Here is a 22,752-nt window from a genome sequence, read left to right as displayed (position 1 = left end):
CTCCTGAGCCACACGCCTACACCACAGGCAGCCACCTTCGCACACCTGTAGCTGTTTTCTAGAGTCGGTCACACATATATTCAGCCTACACATCCACAGCGTCATCAGACCACGCAACCACACACCCAGACACACCCACGAGGGCCACAAGGCAACTCGGCCACGCAGCTTTCTACTGACAAATTTAGTCCATCTGGAATCACAACCACATGCCCGGATAACCCACCAACTCATACACAGCACAACTCCCCCGGACCCACAACCCACGCGTGGGGATTCAGCTGCCGCCTTCACAAGCCATGGAAACAGCCACAGTGTGTGCAGCCCACGTGCCCTCTTAACTCATCAGACTTACCAGGGCCACCATCTCTGGGAGCCTAGAGCAGAGAACATGCCCCATGCCACCTCATGTCACCACACAAAGACCATCTCTGTCCTCAGCCCTCAGGTGACCGTACCGCTCTCCAGGCATAAGACTGTCGTCATCCACATGCCCCCAACCACTGAACCACACAGCCAGCCCATGTGGGACACCCGCCCGCCTCCGGGGTATCTTCCCGCTAAGATATACGACTCCTGCGGAGGCCCAGCCCTGGCCTCCTCCGCAGCTTCAGCCCTCAAGGGCACCCCTTTCCAGGCAGCCTGATCCCCCAAATGCTCCCAAATACAGACACACCCCAGTGTGCAATTGTGCACAAGCCTGGGGACAAAGTAAACTTGGACATACGTGGAAACTCAGATCAGGGGAACACACCACACACACACACATGCACACGCACACGCACACACACACACACACTCCAGCTTATATAACCATGTTGAAAACCTCCCCTGCTCCCCCTACCCGCCTCCAGTTAGACCCAGTGGATGGAGCCAGATTCCAACTCCCCGTTGCAGGGAAGAGGCCAGGTCTGACGTCCTTGTGACTCGAAGGTCCCCGTTTTGCAATAAAAGTTTGTCTCTGGCCCAGGGCAGGGCCTAGTATGTGTGTGACAGTGTCCATCATTGTGAGTAAGGAGTGGGGATGGAGGGGGTCCACCCCTCCCTGGAGGCTAGGCGGGAACCGAAAAACATGGCCCCCGCCTACCCTGGCTGTTGACATCAGTAGCAGATGTGGAGGTGGCGGGACGGGGAGGGGGGGCGTGCGGGGCGGGGGGAGCTGTCCTGGGCCTCACTTCCGGTGAAGCTGATGTTGGGGGGTGGGCAGAACTGCAGGCCTAGGGCAGGGGGTGGGAGGCTTGCGGGTAGGAGAGTTGGGGGCCTCAGTTAGGGAAAACCCGAAGGTGACCACTTCCCACCCTGGGCGCCCTCCCAAACTGAAAGCACACGCCGAAACACAAACCCTACCCTCACTCTGGCCTCTCCTGCCACCCGTTCCCTCCTCCCTTCTCTTCACTAGAGAGCCAGAAGTATCTTTTTCTTTGTCAATTATCTAATAAGGAAGTTTTCAAACACACACCAGTAGAGAGAATAGTACAATGAACCCGTGGGCCCATGACCGGGCCTCATTCGATAATCATCAACTTTCGGCTAATTTTATTTCATCTATCACTCTCTTACAGTGATTTTAAAGCAAATCTCAGAAAATAATTGAATACACATTTCTCATAGTAAAGGACATTTTTCCCCCCAACATTTTATTATGACAATTTTCAAACATGCAGCAAAGTTAAGGGGATTATACGGAAATACCCATGGGCTACCGCCTAGGCTCTCCCACTTTGGTTGCCATGCTGCATTAGCACATTTCTTTCCACCTGCCCAGCCAGCTCATTTTTTTAGGCATTTCAGAATAAATTGCAGGGAATTCCCTGGCGGTCCAGTGGTTAGGACTCCACACTTCCACTGTGGAGGCGCAGGTTCGATCTCTGATCAGGGAACTAAGATCCCGCGTGCCACGCCACACGGCCGAAAACAAACCAAAAAATAAATTGCAGACATCAACCTCTGAATGCTTCAGCAATGCATAGATCGTTAGCTAAAGTTTCCTTTTTTTTTTTTTAATTTTCCATGATGTTATCACTTTATTTTTTGGCTTACATTCTACAGAGGTAGCACAAAACAGTGATATGATGGAAAATAGAAAGATGTGATGGGGATCAGATCCTAACTTTGCCACTTTCTAGTTGATGACACCTTCACTGAAGATTTAGCATCTAAAAGACTTGCCAAACTTAAAAGAAGAGACGTGAAAAATTCTGGAACTTAATAGGAACAAAATACGTGCTAAGTTCTTGGATTTATTATTACTACTTTTTATGTCAGTGTGATATGAAAAGGAATGAATGAGGTTTGATGTTTCCTCCTTTTAAATTAAGGCAATGACTTGCTTTCCTTTGCACTCAAAATTCACATTCAGGGAATCTTGGGATCAGAAATACCAGCAAATTCATTTATTTGAGGAAGGATGGACCTTGTACTGCATCAATATGAAAGTTGACATGAATTAGGATGATTCCAGGAGCAGGCAAAAGAAAAACAAAAACTCAAAATGTCTTAAACAATAATTATTGGACCCCAAAGTAAAAGTCTTTACAATCAGTGTGGGGTTCAGTTTGTTTTTTGGGGGGGGGTGTAAAATATATATAACATAATATTTATCATTTTCACCACTTGTAAGTGTACGATTCAGTGGCATTAAATATATTCACAATGTATAACCTTCACACTATCTACACCCAAAACTTTCATTACGCCCAACAAAGACTCCTAACTTATTAAGAAAATAACTCCCCTTTAAAATCCACTCTTTTGTTTTTTTTTTTTTTTTTTGGCCACATGGCTTGCAGGATCTTAGTTCCCTGACTGAACCCAGGCCCACAGCAGTGAAAGCATAGTCCTAACCACTGGACCACCAGGGAATTCCCTAAAATCCACTTTTTAAGAGTCACAACCGGGTTTCCCTGGTAGCGCCGTGGTTGAGAGTCCGCCTGCCGATGCAGGGGACACGGGTTCGTGCCCCGGTCCGGGAAGATCCCACATGCCGCGGAGCGGCTGGGTCCATGAGTCATGGCTGCTGAGCCTGCGCGTCCGGAGCCTCTGCTCCGCAATGAGAGAGGCCACAGCGGTGAGAGGCCCGCGTACCGCAAGGAAAAAAACAAGAAGAGTCACAACCGAGATACCATTTTCACACCTATCACAGTTAGCAATTTTGCTGTGTTAGTGTTCCCGTTTCCCTGACGGTTGCAGAAATGTACTTCCTAGGCGTGTTTGTTCAAATCTACATCCAAAGGCTCATCATTCAGTGCCTCATTCGGATGCTTAGGTCTTCTAAAGCTGTAACCATTCCCCACCTTTTTTATGCCACTTATTTTTTTAATTTTTGTTGAAATATAGTTGATTTACAATGTTGTGTTAGTTTCAGATGTACAGCACAGGGATTCAATTATACATATACATAAATATATATAATTCTTTTTTTTATATTCTCTTCCATTATAGGTTATTACAAGATATTGAGTAGTTCCCTGTGCTATACAGTAGATCCTTGCTGGTTATCTATTTTATATATAGTAGGGTGTATATTTTAAGTCCAAACTGCTAATTTATCCCTCCCTGCCTTTCCCCTTTGGTAATGCCACTAATTTCTTCAAGAAACTAGTCACACAGGTCGTTTGCCCTGTGTCATTTTTCACATCCCAGATTGGCTGATGGCATCTTTGGGGTGCTACTCAAGATGTCTTTCCATTGCCAGGAATTCTCTGTAAACTGGAAGTTAGATCAGATTTGGGCTCATTCTGGCCCAAGAGCTCCTCACTGGGTGGGCTGGGCCCCTTCCAGGCACATCATATCTCAATAATAAATGTTCCCATATAGTGTGTCCAGGTCCTGATCCCTCTGTTAGAAAGTTTCCCATCAACTTTTCACTTACTGGCCTTTAAAACCAAATCAGGGCTTCCCTGGTGGCGCAGTGGTTGAGAGTCCGCCTGCCGATGCAGGGGACACGGGTTCGTGCCACGGTCCAGGAAGATCCCACGTGCCGCGGAGCGGCTGGGCCCGTGAGCCATGGCCGCTGAGCCTGCGCGTACGGAGCCTGTGCTCCACAACGGGAGAGGCCACAACAGTGAGAGGCCCGCGTACCGCAAAAAAAAAAAACAAAAAAAACCCAAATCAAATCAGGTCTCTCCCCTGCTCTGCCCCCCAGTGGGGAACCCTTGTGCACCGTTGGTGGGAATGTAAATTGGTGCAGCCACTATGGAAAACAATATGGAGGTTCCTCAAAAAATTAAAAATAGAATTGTCATAGGATCCAACAGTCCCTCTCCTTGGTATATATCCAAAGGAAACAAAATCAGCGTCCCAAAAGAGATATCTGCACCCCTGTGTCCATGGCAGCATTATTCACGATAGCCAAGATACAGAAGCAATCTAAGTGTCAGCAGATGAGTGGATAAAGAAAATGTGACAGGCTTCCCTGGTGGTACAGTGGTTAGGAATCCGCCTGCCAACGCAGGGGACATGGGTTCAAGCCCTGGTCCGGGAGGATCCCACATGCCACGGAGCAGCTAAGCCTGTGCGCCACAACTACTGAGCCTGCGCTCTAGAGCCCATGAGCCTCAGCTACTGAAGCCCACGTGCCCATGCTCCGCCCAACAAGAGAAGCCACTGCAAGGAGAAGCCCGTGCACCACAACAAAGAGTAGCCCCCGCTCGCCGCAACTAGGGAAAGCCCACGTGCAGCAACGAAGACCCAACGCAGCCAAAATTTAAAAAAAAAAAAATTAGAAAAAAGAAAATGTGATATAGATATATAACAGAATATTATTCAGCCATAAAAAAAAGGAAACCCTGCCATTTGTGACAAACATGGATGGACCTTGAAGTCATTATCCTAAGTCAGACAGAGAAAGACAAATACTGTATGATCTCACTTATATGTGGAACCTAAAAAAGCCGAATTCATAGAAACAGAGAGATGTCATGTAGCATGGTGACTGTAATTAATAAAACTGTATTATACATTTGAAAGTTACCAAGAGAGTAAATCTTAAAAGTTTCATAACGAAAAAAAATTGTAACCGTGTAGTGATGGATGTTAAGTAGACTTACTGTGGTGATCATTTCACAACATATACAAATACAGAATCACTGTGTACATCGGAAACTAATATAGTGTTATAGGTCAATTGTCTCGCAATAAAAATTAATTAATAATTACCTAATTAAGTAAAAGAATTGTTGTTGCCAGAGGCTGGGGGTGGGGGAGAAATGGGGAGATGTTGATCAAAGGGTACAGATCTTCAGTTACAAGATGAATAAGTTCTGGGGAGCTAATGTACAGCATGGTGACTATAGATAATACTGTATTGTATACTTGAAATTTACTAAGAGAGTAGATCTTAAATGTTCTCACTATACACACCAAAAAATGGTAACTATGTGAGGTAATGGATGGGTTAATTATCTATATTGTGGTAATCCCTTTGCAATATATACATGTAGTAAATCATGTTGTACACCTTAAATTTATTTATTTATCTATCTATCTATTTATTTATTTATTTTGCCACGCTGCATGGCTTGTGGGATCTTAGTTCCCCAGTTCCCCAACCAGGGATCGAACCTGGGCCCTCAGCAGTGAAAGGGCCAAGTCCTAACCACTGGACCGCCGGGGAATGCCCCATTAAATTTATACATTTTGACCAATTATCCCTCAGTAAAGCTGGGTGGGGGGAATAGCCCCTTAGTGCATTCTGTCATATTTAGAATAAAAGCCAAAGTCCTCCTCCCCAGGCCAATGCCCTCCCTGATCTCACCTACTCCCTGACCCCCATCCATTCCAGCCACACGGGTCTTCTCCTTGAAGTTCCCTGCAGGCCTGCCCCCAGGCCTTTGCACCGGCTGTTCCCTCTGCCTGGAATGCCCTTTCCTATATGACTCACTTGCTAATTTACTTCAGAACTTGATCATAACCTCAGAGAGCACTTCCCTGACTACTTTCTCTAAAATGGCACTGCCCCCGCTCCCCTTGATATCCCTTCCCCAACTTTATTTTTCTTCACTTCCCGTGTTGCAATCTGATAAACATTTCTCTGGCTTTTCTCCCTCTTCCACTTGGAATATGAGCTCCATGAGGGCAGTCTTGCTCACTGTGGAATCCCCGCCTCTGGCACAGGGAACATTTCTATCCACCTGTCCATCTCACCTTTCTTTTTTTGGCCGTGCCTCACGACTTTCAGGATCTTAGTTCCCCGACCAGGGATCGGAACCTGCACCTTCAGCAGTTCAGCAATGAAAGCACCGAGTCCTAACCACTGGACCGCCAGGGAATTCCCCCATCTCATTTTTAAAATGCATTTGAGGGACTTCCCTGGGGGTCCAGTCGTTTAAAAGACTCCGTGCTTCCACTGTAGGGCTAGGGTTAGGGTTCCATCCCTGGTGGGGGAATTAAGATCCCACATGCCGCACAGCGGGACCATAATAAAATAAAAAATAAAATAAAAATACTATGTATAAAAAATAAATAAATAAAATGCATTTGAAAGCCAATTGCAAACACATATTAGATACTCAGCAAATAGTTCTTGAAAGAACGAACACAGATTCAAGTTGGCCACGCACACAGCTGGGCCCACTGTGTCCTAGGTGTGTAGGGCCACCCAGCGTATTCAAACAAGTGGGCAGATCTTTGCACATATTTGCGTCCCCCCAAAATGCCACAATAATGAATTGGCCCCTTTAGGAAAGGTCTTTTACATGGTGGTGCGGACACAGTGGTACCCAAGATATACCCAGTGCCTACACTCCCAGAGCCCGCAGACCATGAGACACACAGTCACACCAATAAATATATTGTGACAACCCAAGCCAAAGAAAAGGACAAAGTGTTAGGAGTGAACAACACGGGGACCTAGAGTTGACTGGGAAGGACCAGGCAGTGATGCCAAGGAGAAGGGACAATTGAGATGGGGCTGAGGGTGTGTAGGAGTTGGGGGCATAGAGCTGCAGGAGGAGGCCCTAAAGCTTGTGAACAAGAGAAAGGAGCCAGGTGGACATGAGGGGTCAAGGCAAGCAGTTTCGGGGTTTATCTTGGAAGGTTTGGGGCAAAGGTGGAAAAGGGTTTGATTTGGGATTGAGAGACATTCTTCTTGCTGTTGACAGGTTAGAGGGAGAGAGAGTGGAGGCCAGGAGACCAGGGAGGAGGCCAGATCAGGGGTCCAGGTGGGAGAAGATGGGGCTGGACCAGGGTGAGACCATGGGAAGGACAGCAAGGCCAGGCAGGAGAAAGGTTTGTGGAGCTAAATCGAATCCTCCTTGGCACTTGGAAACTTATTGAGGGTGGGGGCTGTCCAAGAGGACCCTGAGGGTCGGGCTTGGGTGGCAGAATAGATGCTGAGGCTGTCACTGAAATGGGACACAAATGACACAGCTCAGGAAAGCTGATGGGGAAGAGCCCTGAGTGCCAGGTTGTGGAGCCGGGAGCTCGCCCTGAGGGCAGTGGGGAGCCAAGGTTAAGCAGGGAGGGGACAGGGTCAGATTTGAGTTTCAGAAACATCCCTCTGCTTATGAATGGGAGATGGGTTGGAGGGAGTAAGAGTGGAGGCAAGGAGGCCTGGGGGGAGGCCAGGGAGGAGGCCAAGGCAGGGTCCTGGTGGGAAAGGATGGGGCTGGACTCCTCGGAGTGAGAAGAGGCAGGTGGGAGAGACATCGGGAGGCTGAAAGAGGAGTTTATAAGGAGCTGTAGGGATGCCAATACACAAACAGAACAGCCAAGAGCAGAGAGATGGGTGGCCAGCCCCCTCCTACACAGACACTCAGGCTTGCAGAGACCCCCCCCCCACCTCCACCACGTGCAAAACACATGGTGGGAAGTAAACGGACAAGCAGGAGAACCAGCACACAGGCCCTGGATCTACAAGGATCAGGATACACAATCCACCAGAGGGAGACAGCCATGCAAGTGCACAGAGAGACATACAGATGAGATGCAAAAAATCAAGGGCACCTTGTCAGCTGTCGTCACCACGTGCAAAAAACTGCACGTGCACTGTCCCAGGACAGCTTCTCCGTAGCCTGCTAAGTGGGTTCTATTGCTGTTCCCACCTTACAGATGGACAAAGCGAGGCTCAGGGAGGCCAGTCACTTGTAAGGTCACAGGGTTAGTGGTAGAGGCGGGATTCCCACCCAGGTCTTTGGGCACCCCTGTGAGTGCCCATCCACTGATGTCCTGTTTCCGTGCCCATGTGGATCTCTTTTGTATGAGGATCCACGTCTCCCCAAGTCCTCCCCCAGGGATGCCCACGCAGCAGTGTCCTCCCGTTTCTGGTTTCTCCACGAATGGAGGAGCTCCTGACCTGGCTTGTCTGAGTGTGAGCCGGTGGCGTGCCCCTGCGTGTCTCCTCCTGTCCCAGCCTCTGTGTGTGGATGACATCTGTGAGTGTGTGTGAGTGTGTGTGTGTGTGTGTGTGTGTGTGTGTGTGTGTGTGTGTGTCCTTGTCTGAGGAGCTGTGAGTGAGAGGGGGAGTGCCTGGCTGGGCTGGGCTGGGGGTGGAGGCAGGGGAGGGGGGCGTCGCAGAGGGGAGAGGAGTTCTGGAGGAATGTTTACCAGACACTGAGAGAGCCCAGAGGGACAGCGCCCAGAGCCGGGATAGGGAGACGCACAGCTTCCCTGCCTCGCTGGCCCACGATTAGGGGCGTAGCCACCTGGGGCCCCCTTCCCCCTCCTCAGCCTCCCTCCAGGGCCCCTTTAAGACAGAGCTGGTCCTCTTCTCTCCGCGTTAACCCCTTGAAGTCCAGGTGGCCCCTTGGGCTCCGGCCGGTGGGCGGAGGCGGGGAGGGGGGGGGAAGCCAGGGGCGGGGAAAGCCTTGCCCAAAATCTGGGAGGGAGAGAAGGAGGCAGGGGAGCTGGGAAGGCGCCGCTGAGCAGAGCCGGGTGAGGGCGCCCCCCGCTCCGCTGTGCCAGGCGGGCAGTGCCAAATCCGGGGAGCCCGGAGCTGGGGGGAGGGCCGGGCACAACCCGGCCCTGCCCCCTCCCCCACGGGGTGCCCAGCAACTTCTGAGGAAAGTTTGACATTGATTGCGTGGTGCCCCGAGGATGGGCAGGGTCCTGCTGGCCTGGTGCTGGGCGCTGTGCTACTGGGGGTGCGTGGCTCCCAAGGGTGAGTGATGGGGGGCGCTGGGGGAGGAGGGAGAGGAGAGGGATGGATGGCAGGTGTTTGAGGGGGGTGAGTCGGGAGTCCTGGTCTGGCTCAGGGAGTTTTCTTGGGACAACAGAGGGGGAGGGTATACACAGAGACAGACCAAGAGAGGGAAGGAAAAAGGGACTCTTGAGAGAGCAGAAGGGCAAGAAACAGAAACTAAGAGGGTCAGAGATGGGAAGAGATGGACACAGACAGACAGACAGGAGAAGCTGAGGGCAAGGGTAGGGGCTGGACTTGAGTTGGGGGCCTTGGGGAGAGGGGCTGAGCTGGGGGCTTCCCGGAAAGGAATCTTCCAGAAAGGACCCCTAAGTCAGGCAGTGGGATGAGGAGGCTCCAGAGCCCTAGGGGAAGTCCCTCATCACTGTCACCCCCACTTCTCCTTACCCCAGGGCTGTTTGTCTGCGCGTTCCACCTCTGGGGCCAGGGGCTCTGCCTCCAATCCTACCATCTCTGTGGGTCTCCATTTCTCTCTCTCTCTCCAGTCTCTGTCTTTATCTCTCCCTGTGCCCTAAGTGTCTCTATCACTGTCTCTGTCAGTCTGTTTTTGTCTCTTTCTGTCCATTTCCCTCTGTGTGTCTCTCCTACCACTTTTTCCCCTCTGGGGTGTCTCTCTCCATCTCTTATCCTCTGTCGCTCCGGGTGTCTGTCCCTCTCTGTCTGCCTGACTTTCTCTGGTTCCTCTCTCTGACTCTCCTTCCCTGTTTCTCTCTCTCTCCTCTCCCTCCCATTCCCTTTTCTTCCCCACCATCCACCAGACTAATCTGTCAAGTCTCTAGAGACGCTAAGGGAGGGCAGGCCTGCCGGGCAGTCAGGGCGTGGGAGGCTGCCAGACCCCGGGCCTACTCCCAACGGACGGAGGCTGGAGGCCGGACCCCAGTCCCCTGGGAAGGCTCCCATCTTCCCCTCAAAGCCTCTACGCTCCACACCCCCTGCTGAGGTCACTCTGCAACTATGTGGGCCTAAGGGCCTGGCGGGGTCCTGGCAGTAGGCAGGCCGGCACGGGTGGAACCATGGAGTCGGAGGGGAGCAGGGTTTCCTGAGTGAATTCTTCCCCATCTCCCTGCAGGCCCGCAGGCTGAGGGGCACCCCTTTGTGGGGAGTCCAGGGAACATCACTGGTGCCCGAGGACTCATGGGGGCCCTTCGGTGTGAGCTCCAGGTTCAGGGGGAGCCCCCCGAGGTGACCTGGCTTCGGGATGGACAGGTCCTAGAGCTGGCAGACAGCACCCAGACCCAGGTGCCCCTGGGCGAAGACGGGCAGGATGACTGGAAAGTGGTCAGCCAACTCAGGTGCCCGGCCTCCGCTAACCAGACATGACCCGCATCCCTCCTGACCCCTGTGTCCCCACCTCCACCACATGCTGGCTGCAGAGTCACTCGCAGGAGCCCACCTGGGCTGGACCCCAGTGTGGCCACTCGCTAGCTGCATGGCTTTGAGCATGTGACATAACTAACCCTGGCTTTCACTTTCCTCTTCTGTAAAATGAGTTAATAATAGTACCCACTTATTCGGTCTTACGAGTTTCCAGCCCAGACTCTCCTCTTTCAGTTCTGAGGACCCCCTTCCCGGGTGCAGCTTTGACCCTGAACCTCTCTGTCCCTCCTCTTGCCCTGTCAGAATCTCGTCCCTGCAGCTCTCAGACGCTGGATGGTACCAGTGTGCCGTGGTCCTGGGCAGAAAGACCTTCGTGTCCCAGCCTGGCTACGTCGGGCTGGAGGGTGAGCCCTGGGCTCAGAGGTCTTGGGAGACCAAGAATCCTGAGGGGTCAGAGGGTGCTGGAGGATTCACGGCGTGCGTTGGGGACGTACAACCTAAGAATGTCAGAGATCTTGGAGGGTCAGGCAGCTGGAAGGGTCTATAAATTATTGGGGGTAGGCCTGCACAAGATTATATGTTTTGGGCGGGTGGGGGGAGATATCTTTGGGTCTGTCAGCTGTCCTGAGGTCACACATGGTTGGGGCAGGACATTCGGGGGTCAGATCAAGGGTCTGACCTCACCCCCCAGGGGCCTCACTTTCCTCATAGATAAGGTGGCATGCAGAGCAGGAAGGAGTAAGACATTCTGGAAAAGAGACATGAGAGGCTCAGATGTCCTGGAGCTCAGACATGGGTGGGGAGAGTCGGATATTGGGATCATGTTTCCTGGGGGTAGAGGTGTCTTGAGGGGTCAGACATAGGGGTCAAAGGCCCTGCACCCTACAACATCCTAGTGGTGAGTCAGACACCTAGGGGGCTCAGAGGGACCCCAGCCTTCACCACTGCCCCCCGCCCAGGTCTGCCTTACTTCCTGGAGGAGCCTGAGGACAGGACTGTGGCTGCCAACACTCCCTTCAACCTGAGCTGCCGGGCCCAGGGACCCCCAGAGCCCGTGGACCTACTCTGGCTCCAGGATGCTGTCTCCCTAGCGGCAACCGTGGACCACAGCGCTCAGCACACACTCCGTGTTCCAGGTGAGTCCAGGGACGTGGTCAGCTCAGTGTAGAGGGCCAGACAGGATGGAAGTGGGGAGCCCTTCATGCCTCTGTGTGAGGGTCTGCTCGTCCCGCTGTCCTTCTCTGTCTGTCTCTGTCTCTGACTCTCCTTCTAGTTTTTTCTCTTTGTCTCTGAGTATCTCTGTCTCTGCATTTCTGCCCCCATCTATCTCGTTTCCCTCTGTATGTTTTCTTTCTGTCTCTGTTCTCCATCTCTCTCTGTTGCTCTGTGTGTCTCCCCGTCTCTCTGCTCTTTCCCCCTCCATTCATGCCAGCCTCTCTGCAGAGAATTCTTTGTCCTGGGTTTCCTCTGAGCTGCTCCATGGCCAAGTGTGTGGGGGTCTGATGCCCTTTGTGTCAGCCCTTGACCCTAAGCAGGGCACAGGAATCAACTGGGCCTTCCTCTCCCCTAGCTCCTTACAGAAGTAACCCAAGATGGAGAGAGACACGACAGGTCTGAGTGACAGGAGAAACCCTCCCAGCCTCAGGGTGACCATCCCCTTCCACACCTCACAGATGAGGCAGGACCTAGTTTGGGGTCACACAGCGGTCAGCCAGAGTTGGGGGACCCTGAGCACAGGGGGTTCCCCTCACTGAGGAAGGAGAGGCAGAGGAACACAGATGGGGGAGGCTGAGTCAGTCAGAGAGAGGCGGCTGGACCTTGGAGGGCATCGGCTCCCAGCATCCCCAACCTGCTGCTTCCATCTGCTGGCATGGGGAGGGGACTCCTGACGGAGAGTCTCTTAGGGTGGAAGGAGGTGCTCACATTCCCAGCATTCCGGGGGCCCTGAGTGTACGAGGAAGCAGGGGTGAGCATGACGGCCTCCAGAGGGGTGACTCAGGCCCACAGCTCTGGGGCCTGAGTCAGCCTGGCAGGACCCGGGCAAAGGGGAGGGAGAGGGGGATGGTTCCCCTACCCCATCCCAGGAAGAGGGAGAAATGGGGGACGCAGGTGTGAGAGGATCCGTGTGTGTATCAGCGTGTGAGGGAGCTGCCGGGTGGGGATCTCTGTGTGCGTCTCTGTGTGTGGGGCGGGGTGGGAGGTCTGGGGGTGTCCCTGTCCCTCTCGATCTGTGTCTCAGTGCAACTACCTGTTTGTACGAGGGTGTACCTTAGTGAGGGCTGGCTTCTGTGCATGTCTCAGAGTGTGTGTGTGTGTGTGTGTGTGTGTATGTGCGCGCGTGTGTGTGTGTGTGAGACTAGGTATGTTACTGTCGCCATAGGTGTCTGTCCCACTGTGTTTGGGTCTTTATGGCATGTTTCTGTAAGTTTCTCAGGGGCTGTCAGTGTGTGTGTGTGGGTGTGTGTGTGGGTGTGTGTGACTAAGTACTCCAGTGTCGGCCTGCTATCTGTCCCTCTTTGTGTTTGTGTGTTCACAGCTGTGACTCTCTGTGAGAGGGTGGAGTGCACATGTGTGTGTGAGGAGAGATGGCAGAGTGGTGGACGGCAGTGTGCCTTGTGGCTATTTTCCATACCTCCCTGTATAGAGACGATGCCAGCTTACAGGCGTGTGCCTCTAGGTGTCAGTGTGTCTTAGTGGGACCTTCTGTTTCTTCGTGGACTCAGGATGTGTCATTGGACAACTTGGTGTGTTTCTTGGTGTGGTTCCACTGCCTGTGGCTGTGTATGGATGGCTCTGTGATATCTGTGTATATGTCACAGGGTGAGCATGTTGGTATGTGACTCTGTCCCATGGACCCCTATAGACGTGTGTGTGTGTGTGTGTGTGTGTGTGTGTGTGTGTGATTCACAGCAGGTAGTAACAACACCCTTCTGCTTCTGTCTGCTCTCCTGCTATGCCGGTCCCAGCCCTGACTGCCTCTTGGTGGACGAACTTGAGGTACTCACCAGCCAGTGTGTATATATGTGTCTGTGCCACCTATGTGCACAAGGCAGCGTCTCCACGTTTGTGTGTCTGCAGCAACCCCGTGTGTCGATGCAAGTGTGTGTTTCCGTATCAGCCTGCATCTTGAGGAATGTGTCTGAAGCAACCTGAGTGTGTCCAGCTGTGTTTTGAAGGCTTGGGTGTGTTTCTGTGTGAGCCAGTTAACATCAACCTGATTTGTGTCCTGTTGTGTATCCGTTTGTCCACGTCAACCTCAACGTACGTGTGTTGCTTGGTGGGTGTATCTCGCACTGCGGGGAGGTTTGTGTGTCTGTCAGCTTCAGCCTAGGCGTGTATTGTGCTGCTAGGTGTTTGTAGTCAGCGTGTGCTCGTTCGAGTGCGTGTTTGTGTTCGTGTGTGTGTGCGTCTCTCTTTGTGTATGTGCGTCAGTGTCAGCCCCTTGTGTATACATGTCAGTCATAGGGAATGTTTTTGTGTCACTGCGTGCTTGCAACAGCGTCCTCCTGTGTAGTTAACCAGTTTTCTGTTTTAGGGCCAGCAACGTGCCCTGTAGGCCCCTGTACGTTAAGTGTGATTCACTGTGTGTGTAGGAATTCGTGGTGTGTGCTGCCTCAAGGAATTTCGTCCGTTTGTGTGTGTCTGTCCCTGGATCTGACTCAGGGCGTGCCCCCTCTCTCCTTCCATCCCTCCAATTCCCTCGGAAAAAGCAAACTGCGCTCTGGGGTGGGGGAGGGTGGCGCCGGGCGCCGAGGGGGAGAGGGACGGTACATCTGGAAAGCACATCTGGAGCTGGTCGTAGAGGGAGAGCCCGCCGGAGGGGAGGGGGTCCTAGGCCCTTTCGCCCCTGTCTGCCCCTCCCTCGAGGTGCGGGCCGCTGGGGCCCCGGGAAGGGGGATCCCAGTCCGGCCGGAAGTGCCGGGTGGGGGGGCGCCCCGGTGACTCACGCGGGGGTAGGAATGCTGCGGTCGGAACTGGACCGGGCTCCAGACCCCCCTCCCACCCCAGGGCTCCAACGGCGGCGGGCAGCGCAGTCTCCCGCGCGGTGACCCTGGCGGACCCCCACGTGCCAGGTGGCTGGACGGGACCCAGGTTCCCCGCCCCCTCGGGCAGCTCGCCCGGGGCTGTCCTGTCCCTCCCCGGGGCAGCGGGGGCTGCGGGCCGGGCACCTGACCTTGGCTGAGAACTGCGGCCTGGGCAGCGGAGCTGGGGAACTTCCCTGCCCACCCCCCTTCCGGCCTCGCCGCCTTTCCCTCCTTCTCCCTCTGCTAACTGAGAAAAGGAAACTTTGTGTGTGCGGGTAGCTGGTGGTGGTGGGAACACAGCACAGTGCAGAACAAACGCAGGAGACGCACGCTTATAGCATCCACAGACACGCAGAGAAACACAGGCAGATACAGATCTGCAGTCACACATAGATTGAAGACTTGGTCCTCCTTACACCCTATCACCCAGACATTATGGGTGCGCGTGTCTCTGTTGCCGTGTGTGTGAATCTGTGTATGTTGTATAGCTCTGTGTGTTGTGTATCTCTCTGTGTTTGTGTGTCTGCGTCTCTTGTGTTTGTCTGTGTACTTGTACGTGCCTCTGTGTGCGTGCATGTGTGTGTATCTGTCTGTGTTCCCACCACCACCACACTGAGAAAGGGGAGGCAATCCACCCCCAGACACGCAAAAACACACGAACTCACCCACGGCATTACACATGCTCACGTTGCTACGTACACACCCGGAAGTGCTCATAAGCACATAAATTCATCCACTCATTCAACAAACATTTATGGAGAACCCACTGTGTGCCAGGCCGTCTTAGGCCCCTGGGGGGATACAGCAGGGGGCAAAACAGACAGAAACCCCTACCCTCCTGGGCTGACGTGCTAGCGGGGTCAACGCACAGTGAACAGGATACGTAGGACTGTGTAAAGGATGCTGTGATGAGAAGAATCAGAGAGAAAGTAAAGCAGGGAAGAGGCTAGTTGTGGAGGGGAGGTTCCAATTTTCAACAAGGTGGTTGGGGACAGAGGCGACTGGAAGGTGGACTCTGAGGGACAAATGTGAAGGTGGGCAGGAGGGAGCCACGTGGATGTCTGTGGGAACGCTGTTCCAAGCAGAGGGAACGGAAGTGCAGATTTCCCGAGGTGGGAGCATGCACAGTACCTTCTAGAAACATCAGGAGGCCAGTGGAGCTAGAGGGAGTGCGTGCGGGGGAGAGGGATTGGTAGCAGCTAAGCTTGTCAATGAGCAAACACCTCTACATTTCCACACCCCCACGAGGGCCTGTTTCTTAAGTGTGTATCTATTAGATGTGTATGCCTCGAGACGGGTGTCTGTGAGGCTCAGTGTGATTGTGTCTATTCTTGTGTGTATATGTGAGTGTGTGTACGTCTGTGTGTGTCTAGGTGTGAGTATGTGCGTTTCTTTTTTTGATTACCTTGTGTTTTTTTTTAATTAATTTATTGTTTGGTTATTTATTTTTGGCTGCGTTGGGTCTTCATTGTTGTGCGCAGGCTTTCTCTAGTTGCAGCGAGTGGGGGCTACTCTTCGATGCGGTGAGCGGGCTTCTCACTGCGGTGGCTTCTCTTGTTGCGGAGCACAGGCTCTAGGTGCGCAGGGTTCAGTAGTTATGGCGTGCAGGCTTTCGTAGTTGTGGCTCGCGGGCTCTAGAGCACAGGCTCAGTAAATGTGGCACCCGAGCTTAGTTGCTCCGCGGCATGTGGGATCTTCCCGGACCAGGGATGGAACCTGTGTCCCCTGCATTGGCAGGCGGATTCTTAACCACTGCGCCACCAGGGAAGTCCCCGAGTATGTGCGTTTCTGTATGTGAGTGTGTGTTTCTGTGTGCGTCTGTGTGTATAACTGTGTGTGCTGGTGCGTGCGTCTGGTGTGTCTGTGTGTGAGTATGAGTGTTCCTGTGCATCTGTATATCTGTGTATGTATGTGTATCTCTGTGCATAAGCGTGTGTGTGAGTGTGTGTGCCTGTGTGCGTCTATGTATGTGGTTCTGAGTGTACATGTCTGTGTGTGTGCGTGTGCATGTGTCTCTGTCTGTGTGGGTGTCTGTGGGGTAGGGTGTTAGCTGGCCTTGTGTTTGGGGATGGAGACCTGTGTTCCCAGTGTATTATCTCCCTTTCCCACAATCTCCCTTCAAGCAGGTGCCCCTGGGTGCCAGACTGACCCTGTCGGGTAGGACGTGGTGGAAGGGATGCTCAGCGTGGCCCGGGAGCCCCTCCTTCCCCTTTCTGACTGGACCCCTCCCTCCTATGACTCCCCAGGCCTGAACAAGACTGCTTCTTTCTCCTGTGAAGCCCATAACGCCAAGGGGGTCACCACATCCCGCACGGCCACCATCACAGGTGACAGGAAAGGGAGCTGGAGAGCTGGGTGTCAGAGGGTGGGGCATTGGGGTCAAAGGTCAGAGCTGGAGTTGAGGGCAGGGTGGGGAGCTTTGGGCAAGGGGTCAGCTCCTCCCCTCTTCTGTCCACAGTGCTCCCCCAGCGGCCCCGCGACCTCCACTTGGTTTCCAGCCAGCCGACGGAGCTGGAGGTGGCTTGGACCCCAGGCCTGAGTGGCATTTATCCCCTCACCCACTGCACCCTGCAGGTGAGACCTCAGGCTTTCCTCACCTCCGTCTCAGCCCTCCTTCCATCCACAGCCACAGGCCCTCATCCTCTCCCTGGGAAACCAGCCCTTCCCACCCATTCGTGTGTTGAGAAGCAGTAGAGCCTTGGGTTAAGCCAGGTGTCCTGGGTTCAAATCCTGACTCCACCAGCTGCTGGCCGCATGAGCTTGGGCAGGTGACACAACCTCCCTGGGTCTCAGTTCTCTCATCTATAAAATGGGCATAATGGTGGTACCTACCTGATAGGCTGGCTGTGGGGATTCAATGAGTGAATGCAATTAACAAAATAGTATCTGGACCTTTGGAAATGTGTAATAAACTATTGGCTGCTTTTGGGAATTCCCTGGTGGTCCAGTGGTTAGGACTCTGTGCTTTCACTGCCGAGGGCGTGCGTTCAGCCCCTGGTTGGGGAACTAAGATCCCGCAAGCCATGTGGCACTGCCAAAAAAAAAAAAAAAAAAAAAAACCACTATTGGCTGTTTTCATTTATTTAGTGTTAGTGATATTGACTCTAGCTGGAATGGGAGCCCTGAGACAGCAGGGCCCGGAGTCATCACTGGGTACCCACAGCCCTGTACTTCTCCTGTCCCAGCCCTGACCACCCTGGGTTGTCACTGTCTGGGGGTGAGTCTGTCTCCCCCTGGACTGTGAGCTCTGGGAGGGCAGGGCTGGCCTGGTTTAGCCACCACTGGGTCCCTATTATTTATTGCCCAGCGCAAGGCCAGACGTCGACTAGGGAATGTTTGCTGGAAGAATACCTAACAATTGAGATGAGCTAGACACAGCCTTCGGCCCTGAAGTTGTTCCTACTCTAGAATAAGAAAAACAAAGCGACACACATCTCTGAATATGAGATCCAGTTCTGGCCTGAAGTTCTCTGAGATTTGAGAGTTTAAGTGAGGATGGGACAGTGTCTGTGACGGGAGATGACAATAATGGAAAATGACCAACTTTTATTGAATGTCACCTATGTGCTGCGCCTTGCGTTACAGCTTTTCACACAGCCTCTCAAGTGTTTGTGGAGTAGGGTCTATGGATACACTCATTTTCCAGATGAAGTAACTAAGGCTCAGGGTAGTTAAGCAACTTGCCCAAAGTCACAGACAGGAAGTGGCAGATGTGGGATTCGAACCCTTGTCTCGCCAAACCCAAAGGGCACTCCTGACCTCCTAAAGACCATTTAGAGCCAGTGCTTGATTGAACGGGAGCTGCCTTTCTTATAAGAAAGACTCTGGCCCTGGAGACAACCTCACATTGAATTGACATTTTAACCCCAGAAAGTAGTGGCTGTTCATCTTCCCATTTTCAAGATAAGAAACTGAGGCCCAGAGAGGGGAAGTGACCTGCCTTCCCCAATGGCTAGAAAAGATAAAACCATTTCAATCCCAGAGGCCAGGCTGATTTGGGAAGACTTCAAATGCTAGGTCAGGCACCGACTGTACCCACAACCCACATCCATCCAGTGTCCCCAAGAAAGCAGAAGTGTGCCCTCTTCCCTCTCCAGGTCTCACTTCCTGCTGTGCCTGGGCTAAGGGTTCAAGTGGGAGGTCACAGCCGTCCCAGGGAAAAGAGAAGTGGAGTGGGCAGGGGGAGCCTGACTGTCTGCACCCACGTCCCCTTTGTCCCAGAAGAGGTTCCCCTTCTGGTCAGTCACTGTGGGTCAGAGATCAGGCATGGAGACCTACTCCCCCCATCCTGCTACCCACCATCTGCTCATTTCCTCCCCAGGCCTTGCAATGCTGTTGTCTCCCCACATGGGGGCTGTGTGACTTTGGGCAAGCTGCTGAATCGGGGCCTCTGTTTCCTCATCTGTAAAATGGGAATGAAAAAAGAAATTGACCCCATAAGGTGGTGGTAAGAAGGCAATTTGCTCATCCAGGAATGTGCTTGGCAAGGTGCTTGGGACACAGCTGGCACTCAGAAAATGTTAGCTGTTGACAGGATGGCAAGCCAGTTCACGTGCATCATTTCATTAAACCTCGCACCTTGACAGGGAGGGACTCTTGGAAGCCCATTTTCCAGAGACAGGAACTGAGACCCAGGGAGGTTAAGACACTCACTGTAAATCACACAGCAAATAATATCCAAACCAAGATTTGGACCCAAAGGAATCTGGCTTTAGAGCCTTAAGCAATAAACTTCCCAACACACTGTGTGGTGTGGTTACATCGCCTGATTGCTCCCCAGGGTGAAGGCAGCACCCCTGAGCCGTGTGGCTGTGGGTTGTGTGGCTGTGGCGGGTTGTGGTTCTGTGGGGAAGGGCTGTACAGACGTCTTCCCCAGCCGTGGCCCCTGCCATCCTGATGGTGCCACTCCTGGCAACCAGGTGGGTGTAGCCGCCTGTGCCGCTGTGCAGGGTGTGCAGAGGTTGACACTCATGGCCAGACAACCTCACACACACAAAATGATAATGACAAACTCTCGACACGCACAAACACTCTTCTACACACTTACGAGAGTCAATTCAGTTAACCCTGCGAAGTAGGGAAACACTGTTGTGATCCCATTTTACAGATGAGGAAACTGAGGTGCAGAGCTAGGGAGTGGGAGAGGCTGGATTTGAATACCAGATGCGGTATCCGTGCTCTTCGGCACTAAGCTGCATTGCCTCTCTGAACAGAAGAGAAGTATTATTACTATTACTGATGCTCTTAAATGGACGTTCTTGTTGTCAGTAGGGCAAAGGTTTTGAAGACAGGATGGGGTTCAGGTCCCAACTTCATCAGTGACAAGCTGGCGTCCTTGGGCCAGTGAGTTCATCTCTCTGAGCCTCAGTGTCCTCACCCGTATAACGGGCACAAACACAGCACGTACTTACAGCGCAAAGCTGAGGTGAGGATCAGATGAGTTCAGATTTGTAAAAGGCTTTTCTTATTTATTTACTTAGTCATTTGGTTACACCGGGTGTTCGTTGAGGCTCGCTGACTCCTTAATTGTGGCACGTGAACTCTTAGTTGCGGCATGCACGTGGGATCTAGTTCCCTGACCAGGGATCGAATCCAGGCCCCCTGCATTGGGAGCGTGGAGTCTTAACCACAGTGCCACCAGGGAAGTCCCAAGGCTTTTGTTTTTTTAAATTAAGGTATAACGTACATAATGTGCGTAATCTTTGGTGTACACCTAGATTGCTTAACCTGTGTGACCTCCCTCTGAATCAAGATGCAGACACTTCTCAGCTCCCTTGAAGGCTCCCTCAGCCCCCAGAGATGCCCCCTCTTCTGACTTTTTTTTTTTTTTTTTTTGCTGAGCCGCTCGGCTTGCAGGATCCTAGTTCCCTCACCAGGGATTGAACCTCGGGCCCACGGCAGTGAAAGCACGGAGTCCTAACCACTGGACCACCAGGGAATTCCCTCTTCTGACTTCTATTGTGGGACATTGCTTTTGCCTGTGGTTGACTATCACTGTCATTATTGTTGATGCTGACCACCTGCCATGCACTGTGCAACTGTCCTACATTGAATCTTTAAGCAGCCCTGGAAGGCATTTGCTCCTCTAAGCCCCCATTTTCCAGATGAGGAAACTGAGGCTCAGAGAGGGAACGTCTTGTCAGAAGTGACATTTGCGAGTGATGGCAGAGCCACATTGCGCAGCTGGGTGGTCTCCTCGCTTTGCAAACTCAGGTGCCCGTGTTGCACTAACATGGAGTTGTGACACACACACACATCCTTGCAAAACTGTGTCATCACAGCAGGATCACCACCACTGAGAGTTGTGTGAGCACCTCCAGTGATTGCGGGCCACCCTGTCCTCACGCGCCCCTCTCTCCCCAGGCTGTGCTGTCAGACGATGGGGTGGGCACCTGGCTGGGAGAGCCAGACCCCCCAGAGGAACCCCTCACCTTACAAGCATCTGTTCCGCCTCACCAACTGCGGCTGGGCAACCTCCATCCTCACACCCCTTACCACATCCGGGTGGCGTGTGTCAGTAGCCAGGGCCCCTCACCCTGGACCCACTGGCTTCCTGTGGAGACACCGGAGGGAGGTAAGAAGGGGCTGGTGGCCAGGAGACGTCGCTCACTGCCCCACTGACCCTCGCGTACATCAGTATGATCCCCGGCATCCCCTCTCGCCCGTTTAACCCCTTCCTGCCTCGTCCCCGACTCCTCAGCATGGCACACTGGCATCTCTCCCCCGTGCTTCTGCTCATGGGAGGCCTGCACGAGGTGCCCACGTGCATGCCCTCTGTACCCTGGCCCTACTTCCTGGGAACAGGGGTGGGGGTCAGGAAGAGGTGGGGATGCCAGCTTCCCCTCTTCCCTGTCCTCCAGTGCCCCTGGGCCCTCCTGAGAACGTTAGCGCCATGCGGAATGGAAGCCAAGCCCTCGTGCATTGGCAGGAACCAAGGGCGCCCCTGCAGGGCACCCTGTTAGGGTACCGACTGGCCTATCGAGGTCAGGATACCCCCGAGGTGGGTGCTGCTGGCTAGGTTGGGGTGGAGTGGCTGTGGAGGAGCGAGGAGTGGTGGGGAGAAGATGACAGGGCAGACATGGACAGTTGAGCAGGTCGGGTAGGGAGCCATCGCACTGTGCTAGGAGGGTACATTGTGGGACGGTTAAAGGGGTCCGGGAGAGGGTTAGGGATGGCTATTTCGGAATCACGTACAAAGCGTTTCAGTAGACCTATATGTACCAGGACAGTTTTCCAGCAGCTAGTGGCATAACATCTTGAGGAAGGGGCGCCTCTTCCTAATTGGCACAAAGGTACTATCTGAGCAAGCAGCATCCTGGGGTGGAGAGATGGGGTGGGAGAGAGGGTGGGGAGTTAGAAGAGGATGGAGCGATGAGGGTGCAAAGATGAGAATTCAGTTCTTCAACACAAGTACCGTGTTCCACGGATCATGCTAGGACTTGAAGACGTGGGAGTGAATGAGACAAAGTCCCAGTCCTGGTGGAGCTGTTATTTTAGTGGGTGTAGAGATGGAGAATGGAAAGGAGAGGACGGGATGGGGGATGAGAAATGAAGGGTAGGAAGAGGTAGGGGATGAGGGACTGCACATGAGGAGACAGGAGAGGGCTTTGAGAAAGATGGGGAGTTGAGGCTGAGGGTAAAGGCTCAAGCGTTAGGGGCTGGAGCTCTACTCTGATGCCACGTCTGGACGTCCTAGGTGCTAATGGATGTAGGGCTAAGGCGAGAAGTGACCTTGGAGCTGCGGGGAGACAGGTCTGTTCCCAACCTGACGGTGTGCGTGGCAGCCTACACCGCCGCTGGGGATGGACCCTGGAGCCTCCCTGTGCCTCTGGTGCTCTGGCGCCCAGGTAACTCCAAAGCCGTGCTCAGCCCCCTTCAACCTGCCCACAGGGACCTCGTCTCTCCCAGATGCCCGTGACTTGCTTGCTGTACCTTTGAGCATTACCCCAGTCTAGGCTCTGTTCCTACCTGGAACCTTACTGAGAGCCTCACTCCCTCACCTGTGTCTCACCAGTCTTGCCCTCTCTGAGCATGTCCTCCCTCTGTCCTTTCTCCTCACAGGACAAGGACAGCCAATCCACCAGCTGGGTAAGGACTTCCGCCTCTTCTCCCTCCCTTCCCTCATTGTCGAGTGAGGACCCCATCACCACACACACTCTTTGCACATCCCTTTCGTATTTCTCAAACTCATCACTCTAATCCTCTGCTTCTTGGGTTTGTGTGGTCCTTGGTGGAGGTGGCTGGAATGACCCAGTGCATTGTAGGTACTCAGTG

The 22,752-nt window shown here is 53.1% G+C and overlaps 1 protein-coding gene across 1 annotated transcript in view; it reads left to right on the top strand.

The window, feature by feature from the left end:
* The first annotated feature begins 8,841 nt into the window (after nt 1–8,841).
* AXL (AXL receptor tyrosine kinase) overlaps nt 8,842–22,752 on the top strand; it is a 31,189-nt gene continuing 17,278 nt past the window's right edge. Inside the window, exons 1-10 of the mRNA XM_060001041.1 lie at nt 8,842–9,097; nt 10,206–10,428; nt 10,757–10,857; nt 11,413–11,589; nt 16,725–16,805; nt 16,937–17,052; nt 20,842–21,052; nt 21,339–21,478; nt 22,175–22,325; nt 22,540–22,566. Coding sequence (XP_059857024.1) covers nt 9,034–9,097; nt 10,206–10,428; nt 10,757–10,857; nt 11,413–11,589; nt 16,725–16,805; nt 16,937–17,052; nt 20,842–21,052; nt 21,339–21,478; nt 22,175–22,325; nt 22,540–22,566 — 1,291 coding nt within the window. The 5' untranslated portion in view covers nt 8,842–9,033. The remainder of the gene's footprint in view (nt 9,098–10,205; nt 10,429–10,756; nt 10,858–11,412; nt 11,590–16,724; nt 16,806–16,936; nt 17,053–20,841; nt 21,053–21,338; nt 21,479–22,174; nt 22,326–22,539; nt 22,567–22,752) is intronic.

This window comes from Delphinus delphis, chromosome 20 (assembly GCF_949987515.2).
Source record: "Delphinus delphis chromosome 20, mDelDel1.2, whole genome shotgun sequence".
Classification (NCBI taxonomy): domain Eukaryota; kingdom Metazoa; phylum Chordata; class Mammalia; order Artiodactyla; family Delphinidae; genus Delphinus; species Delphinus delphis.
The sequence above is the reverse complement of the archived record's forward strand: the minus strand, read 5'-3'. Positions and strand labels throughout refer to the sequence as shown.